General features: G+C 38.9%; 2 protein-coding genes across 2 annotated transcripts; both read right to left on the reverse strand.

Moving 5' to 3' along the window:
• Positions 1–3,491: 3,491 nt before the first annotated feature.
• Positions 3,492–10,112, reverse strand: cxxc1a (CXXC finger protein 1a). The gene is made up of 14 exons (XM_058390463.1): positions 9,972–10,112; positions 9,029–9,141; positions 8,548–8,648; positions 8,273–8,406; positions 8,021–8,176; positions 7,047–7,190; positions 6,734–6,841; positions 6,363–6,550; positions 6,025–6,232; positions 4,965–5,072; positions 4,831–4,880; positions 4,308–4,404; positions 4,036–4,188; positions 3,492–3,899 (listed from the first exon to the last, which is right to left on the reverse strand). Exons 1-14 carry the CDS (start codon positions 9,972–9,974, stop codon positions 3,753–3,755), a joined length of 1,710 nt encoding a protein of 569 aa, XP_058246446.1. The 5' UTR covers positions 9,975–10,112; the 3' UTR covers positions 3,492–3,752.
• Positions 10,113–10,293: 181 nt separating this feature from the next.
• ntpcr (nucleoside-triphosphatase, cancer-related) lies at positions 10,294–15,798 on the reverse strand. Its single transcript, XM_058390464.1, has 5 exons — positions 15,674–15,798; positions 14,744–14,906; positions 14,539–14,635; positions 12,529–12,729; positions 10,294–11,691 (listed from the first exon to the last, which is right to left on the reverse strand). Exons 1-5 carry the CDS (start codon positions 15,705–15,707, stop codon positions 11,617–11,619), a joined length of 570 nt encoding a protein of 189 aa, XP_058246447.1. The 5' UTR covers positions 15,708–15,798; the 3' UTR covers positions 10,294–11,616.
• Between the last annotated feature and the right edge of the window lie 3,572 nt (positions 15,799–19,370).

Raw genomic sequence — 19,370 nt, forward strand, 5'->3', positions numbered from 1 at the left:
AAGGTCACATTTCCAGTTGTTAAATATAGAAACTTCTACATTCTGTTTATGTAGCAGCAGAATGTAGGATACATGATGAAAAACTGTAAACCAAAATATGCCTTTGGGATGAATTAGAGCGGAGACTGTGAGCCAGGCCAAAACTGGGACGTCTGCCTTTACATGCACATGAATGTAATATGGAGTTGTCCCGCCCTTTGCAGCTATAACAGCTTCAACTCTTCTGGGAAGGCTCTCCACAAGGTTTAGGAGTGTATTTATGGGAATTTTTGACCGTTCCTCTAGAAGCACATTTGTGAGGTCAGGCACTGATGTTGGACGAGAAGATCTGGCTTGCAGTCTCCACGCTAATTCATCCCAAAGGTGTTCTATCAGGTTGAGGTCAGGACTCTGTGCAGTTCCTCCACACCAAACTCACTTGTCCATGTCTTTATAGACCTTGCTTTGTGCACTGGTGTGCAGTCATGTTGGAACAGGAAGGGGTCATCCCCAAACTGTTCCCACAAAGTTGGGAGCATGAAATTGTCCAAAATAGCTTTGTACGCTGAAGCATTAAGAGTTCCTTTTACTGGAACGAAGAGGCATAGCCCAACTCCTGAAAAACAATACCTGAATTCAAAGATTTGGAGGGGTGTCCCAAAACTTTTGGCAATATAGTGTATACAGTATGAAGTAGGATACATTTCTGAAGCATTTGCAGGACCTCACTATTCACTATTGTCATCAAGGTACGGTAATATGGTTATGTATTATTTTGCTTATTATGTATTCATGTGGATTCTAGTAGGCCTGTGATTTGTTTCAGTCTGAAAACTAAAGCTCAGAGGTTATAACATTTGTTACAGATGGGTATTTTCTCTGTTCTCACACGCCATATTCAATCCATGAAGGATCTGGACTTTTGTTTGTGTTACAGGGAGATATTTCAGTGGACTGGCTCCTGGAGTTTGACTCTACTGCTGTGTTTGATTCCGACATTTTGATTTCGTTCCTCATCCTCTGGCGCCGGAGCACTTATCGGGATTAAAGCTCTATTTTTGGAAATACACAGCCGCGTGTTTTCGCGTCATTACGGTAAACAGGCAAGCAAGGCATTTCGCGACTTTTAGTCTACATATGGTAGACCATGTTTTTTTGGGGGAAAATGTATGAATTATAAATGAAAGCGTGTGGAGGCATCCGATCATAAGAACTGAGTGTCTGCAGCTCGGTGTCGCTTTAATGTCGGACTTTTTACAATGTAAATATGACGCCAAAGGTCGCTAATGGCACCTCAGTACATTTTTAATAATACTGCTCAAATATATTAAGTTGGGTTAAAACTTTAAAACAAAAACTATTCACAGGTCTAGTAGGATAAGGATGAAAACAAGTATTTAGTATATTTTATTTTATTATATTTTATTTTATAGCCTTAAATTCTTGTATTTAGTATTTTTTGTTATTTCTTACCTTATTACCTATGCATCTTCACAAAAAACAACTTTTACTACTACTACTACTACTAATAATAATAATGATAATAATAATAATAATAATAATAATAATAATAATACAACATACAGCTCTATAATAGGTTTTCTCCCAGTAGGTTACAAGTTGCTGTATACAGCCAACGTGCATTATATAGTCAAATGTGCGATACAATTGTTTACGTAATGACATCATTTCCTGCAGACCCTTTTCGTTGCAGCCGTTCTGTTTATGTTGCAGCTTTTGGCTGTAATAAAGGGGAAAATGCTTTTGACACGTTTTATTAATCAGTTATGACAGTATGTATACATGTGTACTTCTGTATGTATTATATGTTCGGATTACTACCCTTCTACAGTTTTGTACAATATACAGTTTGCAGTTTAGCTTCAAAGTAATTAATAATATTAAAAGTGTATGGAGACAGGTGCTGCTCTAGATCTTGCTGCCTTATAAATGTAGCTACTCACAGTAGTGACGTTCGTGTTAGTCTAGGTTTCGTTATTCTCTGTTTTTAATACTTTACTACGGTAAATTGCACAAATTAATGTCACACATTAAGTGTGTTCACGCCTCCCACTTCACCCGGGCCCGTGCAGCTTTTAATCGTCCCCCGATTCCGACTTTGCACCGTCGCACGCTGATGACGCACGATATGCTAATCTTGCGCTAGCGAGGATGTCAATAAACTTAAAGTTAGAGCTTTACCTCCGACTGTAACAAAGCACTGGTAATGGAAACTCCTTAGAAAAAATGCTAGTTAAATATCTCCTAACCAAAATAACATAATATCAATATCAATGTTTAAACAACTTGTTTATGTTGACAGGCCATCATGCTCAAGGTCACGTGTCACTAAGCGCATTAGTATAAACTATATATATATATATATATATATATATATATATATATATATATATATATATATATATATATATATACATACACTATTAATAGTATAAACTATTCTATATAGTTTAATTAATTCGATAATATCGAGAATGAATTAAACACCTGACCCATCAGAATTTAACAGTATTAGAAGAACTGAGGGCATGAAGCCTTTATTATCGCCACACATACATTACAGCACAGTGGAATTCTTTTCTTCACACATCCCAGCTGAGGAAGTTGGGGTCAGAGCACAGGGGCAGTTAGGATACAATGCCTTGCTCAATTGCCCAACAGCGGCAGTGCTGGGGTTTGAACCCTGAGCCTCCAATCAACAACCCAGAGCCTTAACCACTTGAGCCACCACTGCCCTCAGTGCCAAGGGTTGAAAGTGTATCTGTATAATGTGATTTACCCCCCCAAGCATTTTACTAATTACAACTGGCATGATTTTATTTACATAAAATTGACCAAAGACTTGACTTGAAGGAATTGATTTTTGTAATTTTCGCTGTCACCCATTGTCAAGCCTTTCATCAAGAGCACTGTCTATTAACATCAGCTTCAATTTACTCTGTTATTGCCCGAGCTATGAAAGCAATTAGACAAACATCGGCTGGCATCAGTTCTAAAAAGTGAAGGGCAAAATCTGACAAATGAAGAAAAAAGAGAGAATGCAACATTATTGAAGTGTCCAGTGTTTGAAGTTTCCCCAACAGGGATAGAAAATCCATCCAACCATTGTCTATACCTACTTTATTCCTAATTAGGGTCATTTGCTGGAGCCTATCCCAGCATACATTGGGCGAAAGGCAGGGGTACACCCTGGACAGGTCGCCAGTTCATCACAGGGCCACACACATATAGACAGACAACGACACACACTCACACTCACTCCTATGGGCAATTTAGAATCATCAGTGGGATAGAAAATCCCATATTAAAGATAGAAAAGAGACACCTTAAAGAAATGAAACACTGCCACATGATAAAAGTTTATTTGAAAGAATGAAATGTAATGTCCACGGTTACACAATGATACACATTTCTTTATTTTTCCCAACAAGACAAGCACCAAGAACTGTTTTTAATAAGTATACTAACATTTATGATTACTAATTAATTAATGTGTATGGACACACACACACACACACACACACACACACACACACACACACACACACACACACACATATATATAGAGCATCACTGATAACATCTCCCAAAACTAAGCTTCTAAAGTCTCTTTGCTAGTGTTATCATCCAACACCCTTCATTTAAAAGCAATCAACATTATGAATGTTATTTAAATGTACATTTTAATCAAACACACTTTCTATTTCTAACCATTTTGGGCAGAAACCGTATAAAAGAAGCGTCCTGGTAGGCTATCTGTCTTTGCTGGCGCGCAGGTCTGTGGCATGTGGGTCGTGTTGAATGGTTTGATGTAGCATGAGAGCCAGGAGACCTGCGCGATTCGTCATTGCTATTCGGACGTTGCGTTCCTGTTCGAACAACTCGTCCAACTTGTACCACTGGAAGACAGACAGAAAGACAGAGAGAGAGAGAAAAAAAGAGAGAGAGCATGTGTGAACACCCTTGTGTGAACAGTAAGTGATTTATCATTGATTCAGTGCACTATGAATCATCCAAAACAAAGACAGAACTAACCACTCGCACTCTCTCCAGGTCCACCTCGGCCCGCCGGAGCTTCTCCCAGCAGTAGTGCTTGTTGCACTTGCGTTTGGAGACCCGGCAGTACTCGCCCGTGGGCTCAAAGACGTCACGCACCAGAGGACATCCACACACCTCATCTGCTGGAACCTACAAACAGCAGATCCTGGATTAGTACGACTGGTTTATAAGCAGTATCAGAACATTTATTAATAGCTTACAAGCTTCAAATTTGGATAAACTGGTGAAAGAGTGTGTAAAAATCCTACCTTGGGATCCCGGGAGTGCTCAGGACAGAGAACCTGAAGCCTCTTACAGTATGTTTTGCTTTGAGGATTGTATACGTCGCAGAACAACCTGGTCGCACTAGAAAAAGAAACAATGAACGAGTTTAATGAAATGAAAGTTTGTTTATATTTGCAATGGAGCGTCAAGGTTAATGTAGCTAATAAATAAATAAAGACTCTGGGTACAAGCATTTTGCAAACTGTATGACTAAATTATCAGCCCATCTACTGCACCGTTTCTCATATCAACTTCCTTTTGCACTTCCTTTAAGTAAAGAACCTCAGGCAAGAGCACAGCATTTAAGTGCAAACAGGAAAAGCTTGAGATTTGAAAGGCAGATTGAATTTACACGCTAAATGTTTAGAGACGAATGACTGAGGTGTGTTAAGATTTACTGATATCAGGCTCATGGCACCAGACACAAGCATCTGACTTGTCTTAACCAACAGACTACCTTACATTTTTATTATTCCTTTATTAGAAAAACAAATTGCGTTCACTTACCCCTCGATGCGTGTGGGATACATAGAGCCAAATGATGTCTGACTCTCATACTGTTCCAAGACAAGAGGAATATGTTTTTAATATCAGTGGAGGATTACTCTATTCACATGATTATACTGAACAATTCGGCTCACCTTGGAGTAACATCTCTCCATGTGACGTAGCGCCACCTTGGGGTTGACCGGGTGGCTGCAGGAGACGCAGAAAATCTGAAGGTCTGTGTCGTCGTCTCCTTCGTTTACCTGCAGGGGGTGAGAGTCGTTTTTTTCGGCATTTATTAACACCAGCCAGTGCTGATATCTGTCTAACATTATTTTTTACATTAAAAGAACTTTATTAAAGGATTCGTTGTTTTGTTTCATATCCTAGCAACGCTTCCAGCTAGTGGATTTCTTTAAAAACCTTATATATAGAACGTCAAATAAAGTAAAAGATCGGTTATGTACATAATCACTTAAGAGCTACATCACAGATAAACTTTTATAGAAAAAGTTGGCCAAGAGTGAGAGAGAGAAAGAAAAAGAGAGAGAGAGGGGGAAGAAAGAAAAAGAGGGAGAGAGAGAGGAAGACAGAGAGAGAGAAAGAAATAGAGACAGGGGGAGAAAGAAAAAGAAGGACAGAAAGAGAGAGAAAGAGAGCGAGAGAGAGGGAGAGGGGGAGAGAGAGAGAGCGCAAGAGAAAGAAATAGTGACAGGAGAAAGAGAGAGGGGAGAGAGGCGAAGAAAGAAAAAGAGGGAGAGAGAGAGAGAACGAGAGAAAGTAAGAGCGAGAGAAAGAAAGAGAGACGGGGAGAAAGAAAAAGAAGGACAGAAAGAGAGAGAGAGAGAGAGAGAGAAAGAAAGAAAGAAAGAAAGAAAGACGGGGAGAAAAAAAGAGGGACAGAAAGAGAGAGATTGGGAGGGAGAGGGAGAGAAAAAAAGGGGGGGAGAAGAGGGTGTAGACAGAGGGGGAGAAAGAAAGAGATAGAAACCTTAAAATGGCCGACTCCCTGATCAGTGCCCTGACGACTGACCTAGTGAAACTAGTGAGCTGATTGAGACGCACCCAAGTTCTATTCATTAACAGACCACAAAAAAACAAGAAAGAAAGAAAGAAAAGAAAACTAAACTATTTTCACTGGTATTATAAAAATGTAGTCATAAAAACTTAACCTACAGACCGACAGCATCTCTCTCCACAGTGAAGCCATCTTACCTCTTCATCATGCTGCACCACCTGCTGCTTTGCCTTAGCGATGATTCCCTCCAGCTCATGGAATCGTTTCTCCATGTCCGTAAGCCGCGTCCTGGCTAACTGCTGCTCGCGCCGGATTCGTTCCAGAAGCTTCTTTCCCTGTTCCTCGGCGATGCACGGGCTCTGCTGCCACTGCTGGATACGCTGAGGGAGGATCTCATAGATCCGGCTGATGGAGGAGGGGAGAAAAGGTAGCTAGTTATATCGCAATAAAATAATAATAATAATAATAATAATAATAAGCACGCTGTGTTATTTTGCCACTCTGTAAGGAAAGGAGAGCATCACTCGGGTCTTACTTGGCGGCGAGCTTCATGCCGCAGTCATCAGAACAGTACTTGGAGTTGGGGCGTGCCGATTCGACGCAGCCTGGCCCGAGGCACTGCCTGACATCACCGCCGTCTCGGGATTCCGTCCTCTCGCTGTGCCGCACCTTGTCCCGGTGTTTCTGCTTCGGTTTGTGTTTGCGGGGCTTGCTCTCCTCTTTCTGACAGACGTGACAAAAAATGATTTAAAAGGGGCGAGAAATAAGGTAAAGAAGTTCAGCTCATCAACGTAGCATTTCTGGAGTAACAACGTACTAAAGACAACAACAGATCTTATATAATTGATTGAAGTTATTATTTTCGCATCAGTCATCAGTCTTTTTTTAATTGGCTGGAGCAATAACCTTTTTCTCTGATCGCTTCTCTCTCCTCTTCACGTGCTTGACTTTCACGGCCCTCTTTCGCATGTTGGGATCGAGGTATGGCCCATCGTCCTCATCGCTGTTCCATCCCTGAGAGAGAAAAAAAAATAAATCCACACGTGACTATACGTTTAAATCTAAAACCTAAAAAGTCTAAAATCATGCACAAGCGCTCGAGAGTCTCTGGAGTTTACAGAGCTCCTGTATATGGAGACACAAGTGAGGCAGGAGTTATTTTTAAACACTCGAGTGGCCAGACTCCTGCGTGTGGTGTTGATGTGTGGATGTGACCTACGTGGTCGGCGTATTTGCCGGCGCAGTACTGCTGGTAGAGCTCCAGCTCGTTCTCGCTGTACTCGTCCGACAGAGAGTAGTCGGCCTGGAACCGATCTCTGCCTTTAGACATGGACATCTCCTCCTCCTTCACCCGCAGCATTTTCTACAGCGTGAGAAAAACACACACACTCACAACACATCCTTCTGAACTACAAGGACAGACAGCAGGGGAAAGATGACAGGCGTAATTAACCGAACAAGAATCTCTGATTGCAACACTTTCACACAGTCAGAGTTAGTTCCATTTCAGCTTCGTTCTCAGAGCAAAACAAATCACGTATTTCTCTTGTCTGGGGTTCTGTTCTGCACTAAATCAGCACAATAAGATTTACAACATTTCTACATTTTATATCTTAACACTGATGGAGGTCTCTAGGCTGGTGAAATGTCCCGGACATCGGTGTATCAGAGCCAACATTTTCTACTATAAACCTACACTACACAAGAAAACTGAATCTCAACCAGACCATTTGCATTTCTGGCATTTGGCCGACGCCCTTACAATTTATCTCATTTTATACAACTGTCCAATTGAGGGTTAAGGACCTTGCTCAAGGGGCCCAGCAGTGGTAACTTAGTGGAGGCTAACACCTTAACCACTGAGGTACCACAGTATGGTGTTCAGATTTCATTCTAACTGTGGTTTCAGAAGCATGACACACATTTGAGTAGAAATACTACCTCATATCCATTTCATTACCTCATCATTGTGTAGTAAGTGTGACATTCGCTGTGTATAGAAATCTCTCATAGCTAGCAAGACTTGAGATATCACGTTAAACTGGTTCCTTATGCAAAACTACAAGATGATCATTGTTTTTTTTTTTTAGCTGTTTTTTTAGCTGTTTGCAGAAATACATCAAGTCTGATACCCAAATGTGAAACCAATTTGAGGTGTGTGTGGAAAATCCTGACACACACACACACACTCACCCTTGCACGCACTTCACACTGCCTGAGCCTGCACTTCTGTCTGATCTTGTTAGGCCCGCCGAACTTCTTCATGTCCTTGCAGAAGTCACACTGAGCGCAGTCCTCCGTCCGCATGCAGGGCTCACACTCCCCGCACATGCGCGCCGAGCGCTTAATCTGAGGGCACGGAAAAACAAAAAACGTCTTCATTTTTACACCAAATGCTAACAATCAAACCATTTTCAAACATGCTATAAGACACCGTCGCTTTACCCGTGATCCGCGGCGTCGATCGTTCTTAAAATCGATCATGTCGTTCTCGAGCTGCCGCTCCATTTCGTCTCCGTCTGACTCTCTGTCCCGGCTTTTCTTGGTACGATATTTGATCTCTAAAGAATCGTCCTTACCTAGGAAAGAGGACAAACCTTGCTAAGCAAAATAGACCCCCCAAAAAAACGAGGAGAAGAAGAAGAAGAAGCAGAAGCAAGCTCCTTTCGGTTACGCCAAGATGCAAAAGTCTAAAATGAGCTCCACCAAAAGATACTCACTGCGACATTTTTCACAGTACCACACCTTAATGGATTTTGCCATCTTCTCGGTTATATTAATGCAGTCGCCATGAAACCACTCATTACAGTTCTCACAACCGCTGTATGATAAAAGAGTGAATCACAAAATAGTGCATTATGAGCATCATAACAGCTGCTACTAGGGATCTACCAATCTGATGCTGAGTATCGGTACTGGAGCCAATACTGGCCCAAAACACTGGACTGGTATTGGATCAGATTTTGGACCAGATCCACTGACTCAATTTTACTCTAATAATAATGCTTCCCTTCCTCGACCAAAATGGATATATAAATTTAAAAAAGAAAAAAGAAAAAAGATGATGATTATGTCAACAGATTTGTGTGCAGGAATTTGATTTCCCAGCACTTTGCTTGCCAAGACTTCGAACACTGATATCAGTGTCCTTTAAGTCCATACACTGGATTTTTTATGTTTAGTTTAAACATTATATCTTACATCATGAAGCAGTTGATGTCTGGTTTGCGACAGACGCAGTAAACTGGAGCGTTGTCCTGATTCATGGTCATCTCCGGTCCTGAATGCGGGTCAAACTCTGAAGTCTCACTGTCCTGGTGTGAGAAAAGTTAAAGATGAAGGTTAGAGAAAGAGCCAAACAACTGCAATTAAACTCTGGAGGAAGGTGGTTAGTTAGTTAGTTAGTTAGTTAATTAATTAATTAAGATAGATACTTTATTCATCCCATTTGGGAAATTTACAACTTCCAGCAGTATCCACAAGCATAGGTTAAAAGGTTTTTTTAAAAAAAAATTAATAAAATAAATAAAATTGAAAAATAAAAAATACTAAATACTAGAATTTAAGGGTACAAAATAACAAAAAAAAAAAAAATACTAGATACTGGAAATTAAGGGTACAAGATATAACAAAAAATACAACAAATACAAAACTAAATACTAGAAATTAAGGGTACACAATATAACAAAAAAAAACAACAACTAAATACTAGAAATTATGGGTCCAATATATATATATACACACACACACTGACTTTGTTTCTTTCTTTTTGTTATTGTTTACACCTTTCCCTGCTCTAATTGATTTATTTAGACAATAAAAGACGAGGGATAAGTATAAATATTGTACTGTTTTTGTATTGTTTCTTTGCTGCTCCTTAAACATGGAGCAGAACTCAAACATACACACCGTGTATGGTAAATACTTCATACTTTAGCTACACCACATACAAATACTTCATACTTTAGCTACACCACATACACCTTAACTAAAAAGTCATGTAGAAAAATGTTCTAAATTACAAATTAGTTGTTTTTAATTATTATCCTTGACACTGTTGCAGTATTCCGGCTCATTGTGTTTAAACTCCCATGGCCGCAAATCGGTGGGAAAAAAAGTAAGACACAAAGAAACCTTTACTCACCATTTCTATTTAAGTAAAGGTTTAAAATTCCGAATTAATCACCAAAACACGCAAAATAAAGTTTAAAAAAACATTATTTCCCAATAAAACATATTGATTATTTGATTCATCCAGGCCTTAATCCATTGTGTTTATACAACAGATCGCGAAGAAAAATCCGACTACTTCCGCTTCCTCGGTGTTACTACATGAGCCATAAGCGCCAATACAGCCACCTACTGGGTGCGCAATGAATTACAGCTTGTTTTCTGATGCTCCTTTCACTTAATCATCTTCTTTACAATTAATCATCCATCCATTGTCTATACCCGCTTTATTCCTAATTAGGGATCTGCTGGAGCCTATCCCAGCCCACACTGGGCGAGAGGCAGGGCTACACCCTGGACCGGTCAGGTCCATAGTCCAAGTCCATCACAGAGCCACACATATAGACAGACAACCACACACACTCACACTCACTCCTATGGGGAATTTAGAATTACCTATCAACCTAATGTACATGTTTTTGGACTGTGGGAGGAAACCGGAGTACCCAGAGTAAACCCACGCAGACACGGGGAGAACATGCAAACTCCACACAGAAAGGGCCCTGCCTGTTCGGACCCGGGATTCGAACCCAGGACATTCTTGCTAAAGTGCTGCCCACAATTAATTAATCAATATAATCAATAATAATAATCAGATTGACAGTCTGGATTATTTTAAAAAATCCTAATGTTTTCATTATTGCGCCACTATTTTCAAGCACAGTTCAGTCTCTAAAAAGATCGCTATATCTCCCCCTAATGTCTCTGAACCTTCTAAATCCAAGCAGAAGGCTGTAAAAACCCAATGAACTAAATTAAAATCTAACTTGGATATTAAACTATTCAACATTATTAGATTAAAGAGAGAATAAAGCCCAGTGACGATCATTTAGAAGATGAAAATGCCGGTCTTTATGCTAATTAAACTGGAATTTCCTCAAGGTTTTAGTTACAAACGTTAAGGAAAGGATGGAGGCTGTTAGACGCTGGTTTCTATAAGTACTCAAATGTGACCTGAAATGAATAGGCGACACTGCCTGCGGTTGTAAAAGAGTAGGAAAAATAAACAGAATGTGACACTGTAGATTTCACCAAATTTTATCAAAGAAACTCTTTTTAGCATCAATTTCTATAAGATGGCGACAGGAATATTTGCTGAAAATTAATGAACATCTTATTTAACATCAAATATCTCCTTCTTCTCTGCCAAGTCAAGGCAGTTTTAATGTTTCCGGAGTCTAGTGCTGTGGCATAAATGCAAATAAAATGGAAAAAAATGAAAACTGATGATGTTTGTGGTATAAATCGACTCGTTACAGCAAGAACCTCTTCATAAAAAGCAGTAGAGCTGCTCAGTTTTATAGCTTGCACAACAACTCGGTTTATATCCACTAATGTAAAACACTGAAAGGTGATGAACAAACAAAAAAGCTGAAGCTTGAACATCAGACCAAACGTTCATTAGAACAAAGGATCTTCCTCCAATACGAAGGGTCTAGTTACAGAATTTAACAAAATAGAGAAACACTGTCCCAGGGACCAAAACATTTCCATCTGGTTTCCTCATGCAGGTTTGTCTCAGGTTTTCTCCACCATTCCTCTTGTCTTCTTAGAGATCTTCATTTCATTTTTAGACATTCCTTTAGTTCAGCAACAATTTCATCCAAAATGGCATTTCTGTTCTCTTTTGTAACCTGTGAAGGTAAAAATAAATAAATTAAGCAAAACAATTGATAACTAGATAATTATCAATTGTTTGATAGTGATAATTAGAGATACATCACAATATCTGAGTAAAATATTACAGCATCAAAGTAATTATAGTTCTCTTCTAGTGTCAGCCAGTGAGTTTAGAATGAATAAAACTTTTCCTCCTGTAAGAAAACATATTTTGAGGTCACTCTAGAATCTACTGTAACATACATTTCTCTTTGAATGATGATTTACATATCCCAGCTCTCACCACCAAATGGTGATCAAATCAGATGGTGATCAGGAACTGTGAACTAGCCTACAGTTTGGGAGTAAACTCTGGGGATCTTTCTCGCATTCAATGCTTTGTTTAAGAGCATCACCTCTAAGCTTTTGCATTAGCATACCCCTGTGAGGTCTACCTCCCCTTGGGGAAGTATCACCTCAAGCATTTGTATTGTCACACCTTCAAGGCCTGCCCACTCAAGGCCTTTAAAACTGTAATGCAAGCTTCTTTTCACCGGACTGGACACTGGACCAGCTTCGGTCAATTCACAACACTCCCTTCCTTGCTTCCTCCATCCTTCCCTCCTTCCTTCCATCCATCCATCCTTCCTTCCTTCCAGCCAGCCAGCCAGCCAATCCATCCATCCATCCATCCATCCATCCATCCATCAACCAGACAAATTAGAGATTATAATCATCCTATGGCACATGTTTTAGACTAAGGGAGGACCAGGAGGAAACTAACCTCCAGAAGTCTGAAGCAAATGTGCGTCAAAATTGTTTAACAAAATCGAACATTTCGTCATAGGCGTCATATTTTTTCATAGGCTTACCATGAAGACCTTGACATCCTTCCTTGCTCGGATCTCCTCCACTAATCCCAGAGGTTTTCCTTTAGGAATCGGGATTGTTCCCAGGACGGTGCAGTCCTTGCTGTCCAGAGCCTGTCTCACCGCTCGGATAAACGCCTGACTGAAGAGCTCCATCTTCCCAATCTCATCGATAATAAACACCTTCCTGCTTCCGTCGCTGGCCTGTGAGGAGCAACGACTAGCATGAAGTCGGCAGGAGATTTGGATTTAAAGATTCAATGTTATTCGATTTTATTTGTACAGCACCTTAAACAATGGACATTTATTTGTATTAAGTTCTAGTGAGCAAGCCTAAGGTTACTGTGGTGAGGAAAAACTCCCTGAGATGGGAGAGGAAGAGACCTTGAGAGGAAACAGACTCGGAAGAGAACCTCATCCTCATTTAGGTGACACCAGAGAGTGTGATTATAAATGATTCTAAACACCAGAGAGTGTGATTATAAATGATTCTAAACACCAGAGAGTGTGATTATAAATGATTCTAAACACCAGAGAGTGTGATTATAAATGATTCTAAACACCAGAGAGTGTGATTATAAATGATTCTAAACACCAGTGTGATTATAAATGATTCTAAACACCAGAGAGTGTGATTATAAATGATTCTAAACACCAGTGTGATTATAAATGATTCTAAACACCAGAGTGTGTGATTATAAATGATTCTAAACACCAGAGAGTGTGATTATAAATGATTATAAACACCAGAGAGTGTGATTATAAATGATTCTAAACACCAGAGAGTGTGATTATAAATGATTCTAAACACCAGAGAGTGTGATTATAAATGATTCTAAACACCAGTGTGATTATAAATGATTCTAAACACCAGAGTGTGATTATAAATGATTCTAAACACCAGAGAGTGTGATTATAAATGATTCTAAACACCAGAGTGTGTGATTATAAATGATTCTAAACACCAGAGAGTGTGATTATAAATGATTCTAAACACCAGTGTGATTATAAATGATTCTAAACACCAGAGAGTGTGATTATAAATGATTCTAAACACCAGAGTGTGATTATAAATGATTCTAAACACCAGAGAGTGTGATTATAAATGATTCTAAACACCAGAGTGTGATTATAAATGATTCTAAACACCAGAGAGTGTGATTATAAATGATTCTAAACACCAGAGTGTGATTATAAATGATTCTAAACACCAGAGTGTGATTATAAATGATTCTAAACACCAGAGTGTGTGATTATATATAATATCCTTTCTACAGTCGTATACAGTCAGTTGTAACCCGGGAGTTCCTGAGCCACTCATAAATTAGTTCATTATAGATTTAACACCAACTCCTCCATGCTGAAGCCTTCAAATGTTCAATGAAGGAGATGTAGAATGTTATTTTGTGTATATTGTTTTATTGCATGGAAGGAAAACGTATAATATCTGCAAACACTTTTGAGGAATAAAATGGCAACACAGGCTTAAATATAAATAAATAAATAAATAAATAAATAAATAAATAAACTTATGAATAAATAAATAAATAAATAAATAAATAAAGTGGGTTTTGCAATTGGATCTTTTTGTTTTAAGGAAATTCTTCCATTAAGGCGCACGAGGACATGATCAAATGTTTCTGAGCAGCAAGTCAATGATGGACAGGAAGTGAAGAAACACAAGCACTGGAGATTTATTCGGCTCAATGTGTCAAGAAATCAATAGTAGCTCAGTGGTTAAGATGTTCGATGATCAGAAGATTATAGGTTCAAACCCCAGCGATGAGCTTTGATTGCTCAGTTGTATAAATGAGATAAATGTATAAGTTGTTCAGGATGAGAGTCTGCCACAAATCCATTAATGCAAACATAAATCATGATTTTCACAGTTATTTCGATTTCTATTGCCCTCTGAGTGGGGTAGCAATGAAAAGCATCTCCCGAGAAGAGAAAACAGAGATTGGTACCATTTTTTCTGAATGTGAATGAGAAAGACAGCAAACATTTACTTACATTTCGGAAAAGCGGCAGTGCAAGACTCTCGAACGAGGGCAGATCGACAACATACTGACCCACAGTATATTCACGTCTGCCTGACGGAGCTGCAGCTCTAAAATAAAAGAGTGATAAAGCTAGTTAAAGATAAAGCCTGCTACACAGATCGAACACCAGGATCCACATGGAGGATTATTTAAAAAAAACGATAAAATATAGACACCCGATTCTGGACAGGATTCCTCTCTGGCCGTTTACTGTGACTACATCAAATCCCACTCTCCTGCCGCTTTCTCTGACCTCCTCTGTGCAGAAGCCGTGGATGCTCACGCCTGATGAGCTTATGGCCTCCCAAGCCTTCTGGACTAGTGTGGTTTTCCCCACTCCTGGGCAGAACAACAGGAAAACATCAATAAATAAATAAGTTCTCATGAAATGGTTTGATTTGCGTCTGTATGTTGCTGTATTTCCTACTGAAACAGGAAACCTGAGTGACATCGTATTGACATGCTTGACCATAAAGAGTTTCTTACTGCTATCGCCCCCCATACCACGACTTTAATGAGGATGATATCATAGACAACACGATAGTTTCGGTATCCGATACGTCCGAGAAGTTTGAAATATTATGGTAAAATAAAATGAAAACAAAACCGCACAGAAATTCCATCCACTGCGAAATAAATAAAATCCAACCACAATGACTGATTTTAAGGAGGTGCCGGAATAGAGAAAGGCACGCCCCTTGGAGGCGGGGCTTATGCTTTCCAGAGAGCATTTAATTGGATAAACACAACACTAGTGCAGAATGAATCATTAAGAAAAGTAATTTAAGTGACAAATCGTAAAAATAAAATGACACCACCTGCGAAATACATATTTTGTATAGATTTTATGAGATTTTAAGAGCACTTTAACTGCTGCTACATGTATTTAAAGGCATGCGTGAATCTCTTGCCAAATATATATATATATATATATATATATATATATATATAGAGAGAGAGAGAGAGAGAGAGAGAGAGAGAGAGAGAGAGAGCAGCTAATAATATTGAAAGCATTATTTAAAAGTAAGAGTACAGGGTTTAAAAGAATTTCTAAACGAATGCCAAAATACGGTGTCGTACAAAAAAACTGTCTGATTATAAACTACCTGGAGAACCTGTCAGGAAAACGTGTCTAATCATGATAAATAAAGTTGTTTAAGCTGCAGACGAAAACCACACCAGACATTTTCTCATGCCGAAGACTGAGGAGTTCTCCTTCCGGTGTTGTGACTACCGCGCATGCGCAGATTCTTCTATGGGCGCTTGTAAACAGAAGCAGCATACAAAAATAAGTGCCATGGATTAACTAAACTTTTTTCTAAATGAAAAGTATTTTCATACAATTTCACTCAGATCCACTTAAAGTAATGAGGATTAAAAATGCTGTCAAAAAAATAACGCACAACGGACGAGAATAGTAATACATTTATAAAATTTAATAAAATTATTATTATTATTGTTATATTAATTATTATTAATTATTATTATTTAAATTATTTTTTAGCGTTCGCATGTGTTTATTAATATAAAAATAATTTTATATTTTATATAAACGTGCCACTAAACATGGCTATAAAGCAGTAGTTGCCATAGCAACCGCAACTCTGTTGCTGTATGAATGAAAATTCTTAAAATAATAATAATAATAATAATAATAATAATAATAATAATAATAATAATAATAATAATAAGTCAAAAATTATGAAAAGTGGGAAATATGTTTGGAAAACCCTATCCTATTTATAGCATCAATATTATTAAAGCTTTTTTAAATTAGGAATTATTGTCTGTCACCTAGCAACCGATGACACACGCGCAGCTGTTAGTCATAGACAGAAGTAATAATGTCCTATTTTAACACGAATTTATACTTTGTAATTATATAATATAATTGAAAATGGGTTGTATTATGTTGAATGGAAAATAATAGAATTTTTCAGTTTACAAATGTGGTTTCTTAAACCCAAAAATCTTTTCTTTTTTTTTTTAAAATCACATCATGATATTCTTGTCAACAAAATACCCGAGCAATAATAATAATAATAATAATAATAATAATAATAATAATAATAATAATAATAATAATACATTTTTTAAACAGCTTTGGTGTGGATGTGGATTCAGCTGGGGAGGAAGGAAGAGCGCGCGAGCTCCAGCACGCGCGTGTTACAGCTGGCCATGTGTTGCCAGATTCTGCGGTTTTCAAAATGTCTAAATGACTAATTTTAGTTGGTCTAAGCAGAAATGTGCCGGGGGCACAATATTTGGACTTGTTTTCCATGATCTGAATAGGCAGAGGAGCAAATTCACATGAGAACATTTACCAAATTTTGAAAATAATACTTCACTATATTCTACTATATATAACTACTGTATATTTACTATACATATTGTATGGTATACACCGATCGGACATAACATTATGACCAACTGCCTAATATTGTGTCGGTCCCCCTTTTGCTACCAAAACAGCCCTGACCCGTCATGCACTGTGTATTCTGTCACCTTTCTATCAGAACCAGGATTAACTTCTTCAGTTTGAGCAACAGTAGCTCGTCTGTTGGATCGGATCACACGGGCCAGCCTTCACTCCCCACATCCATCAATGAGCCTTAACTGCCCATGACCCTGTCACCGGTTCACCACTGTTCCTTCCTTGGACCACTTTTGATAGATACTGACCATTGCAGACCGGGAACACCCCACAAGAGCTGCAGTTTTGGAGATGCTAGCCATCACAATTTGGCCCTTCATCAAACTCGCTCAAATCCTTACGCTTGTCCATTTTTCCTGCTTCTATCACTTGCTGCCTAAAGTCAAAGTCAAAAGTCAAAGACAAAGAAGCTTTATTGTCACTTCAACCATATATAGCAGATGCAGGTGCCATGATGAGGAGATAATCAGTGTTATTCACTTCACCTGTTACTGCTCATAATGTTATGCCTGATCTGTGTATGGTACCAGTAAAGGTTTGTGGACACCTGACCAATTACACCTGTATATGCTTTTTGAATATCTTGATCCACTGCAATCCATGTCTTCATGGAGCTCATTTTGTCTACAGGGGCATTTGTAAACATTAATGAAAGCTCAGGATCGCATTGTTATTGAAGTAGACTGTAATAACTATATTTTCAGGAACTGCAAGTTTGCTTAAAGTGCTTTTTACAAGATAATAATGAAATATCTAGTAACCTGTAAACTTTCCCTGAAGTGAAAAGTAAATAAACACTGCAGGGTAGTTACAGAGTCTCAGAGACCGTCTCCCCCTGAAAGGATGTTCACAACGTTCTTCTGTTGTTAATGATGTAATGTATTCTCCACTTTTGGGCATTTTAAACAACTCTCCTTCCATCTTCTAGTATATGTTAATAACTACTGTTTGCTTGATTTAGGCTTTTTTTTTCACTTACACACTAGCCAGCTCTCCAACAATCTCCCATTCTCTATATTAAGTGTGATCAGGCACTGTTATTACACATTTTACTTCTTACTGGAGGCACCTACTTCTTTTGTCCTGAGAGCTTTATATCTGACTTACCTCCTCCCTCCTACATGAAAGTACACTATATTGCCAAAAGTTTTGGGACACCCCTCCAAATCATTGAATTCAGGTGTTGTTTTTCAGGGGTTGGGCTCAGCCCCTTGAAGTTAGAGTCCTGACCTCAACCCCATAGAACACCTTTGGGATGAATTAGAGCGGAGACTGTGAGCCAGGCCTTCTCGTCCAACATCAGTGCCTGACCTCACAAATGTGCTTCTAGTGGAATGGTCAAAAATTTCCATAAACACACTCCTAAACCTTGTGGAAAGCCTTCCCAGAAGAGTTGAAGCTGTTATAGCTGTAAAGGGCGGAACAACTCCATATTACATTCATGTGCATGTAAAGGCAGACGTCCCAGTTTTGACCTGGCTCTCAGTCTCCACTCTAATTCATCCCAAAGGTGTTTTATCAGGTTGAGTTCAGGACCAGTCAAGTACCTCCACGCCAAACTCACTCATCCATGTCTTTATGGACCTTGCTTTGTGCACTGGTGTGCAGTCATGTTGGAACAGGAAGGGGTCATCCCCAAACTGTTCCCACAAAGTTGGGAGCATGAAATTGTCCAAAATGTCTTGGTATGAAGCTGAAGCCTTAAGAGTTCCTTTCACTGGAACTAAGGGGCCGAGCCCAACCCCTGAAAAACAACACCTGAACTCAATGATTTGGAGAGGTGTCCCAAAACTTTTGCCAATATAGTGTATGAATTTTCAGTTCTTGTAATTCTTCTAGGGTCCTGATGCAGATATTAACTTTTGTATCAAGTTGCATGAAAATATGTACAACTTCAGTGCAAATAGCAAACACACCTAATGTATTTTTGCTTATGTTATTAGTTTGTATATGGCTGTATATGTTGTTTGGGTTTGTAGCATTGTTCTGTTTAAGTCCAGTGTGATATGTTACCCTCACCATTCTCCTTTATTGAACCAGTCCTGTGGCTAACCACCAAGCTTGTGTTTGTTCTGTAAACGTGAATTGCCAATAAACGAGCAAGGGAATTGTCTTAACAATGCTTTCTGGTCGATCTTCTTCTTCTGGACACCACAATATGATGGATGGAGTGCCATGAGCCATGAATTGCTCTGAAATGCAACTTACCGCTCATCATTTGTGTGGGTTTTAAAAAAACATGCTTAGTCATGCAACTCAAATGCACTCACTTTCACAACCAATCATTCAACAAAATCCTGGAAGACATCAGTTTTTATCATTGTCCAACCCACTAAAAATGTTGCCTCACATCAATGTTATTCTCTCCG

The sequence above is a fragment of the Hemibagrus wyckioides genome, linkage group LG05 (assembly GCF_019097595.1).
Source record: "Hemibagrus wyckioides isolate EC202008001 linkage group LG05, SWU_Hwy_1.0, whole genome shotgun sequence".
NCBI classification, from domain to species: domain Eukaryota; kingdom Metazoa; phylum Chordata; class Actinopteri; order Siluriformes; family Bagridae; genus Hemibagrus; species Hemibagrus wyckioides.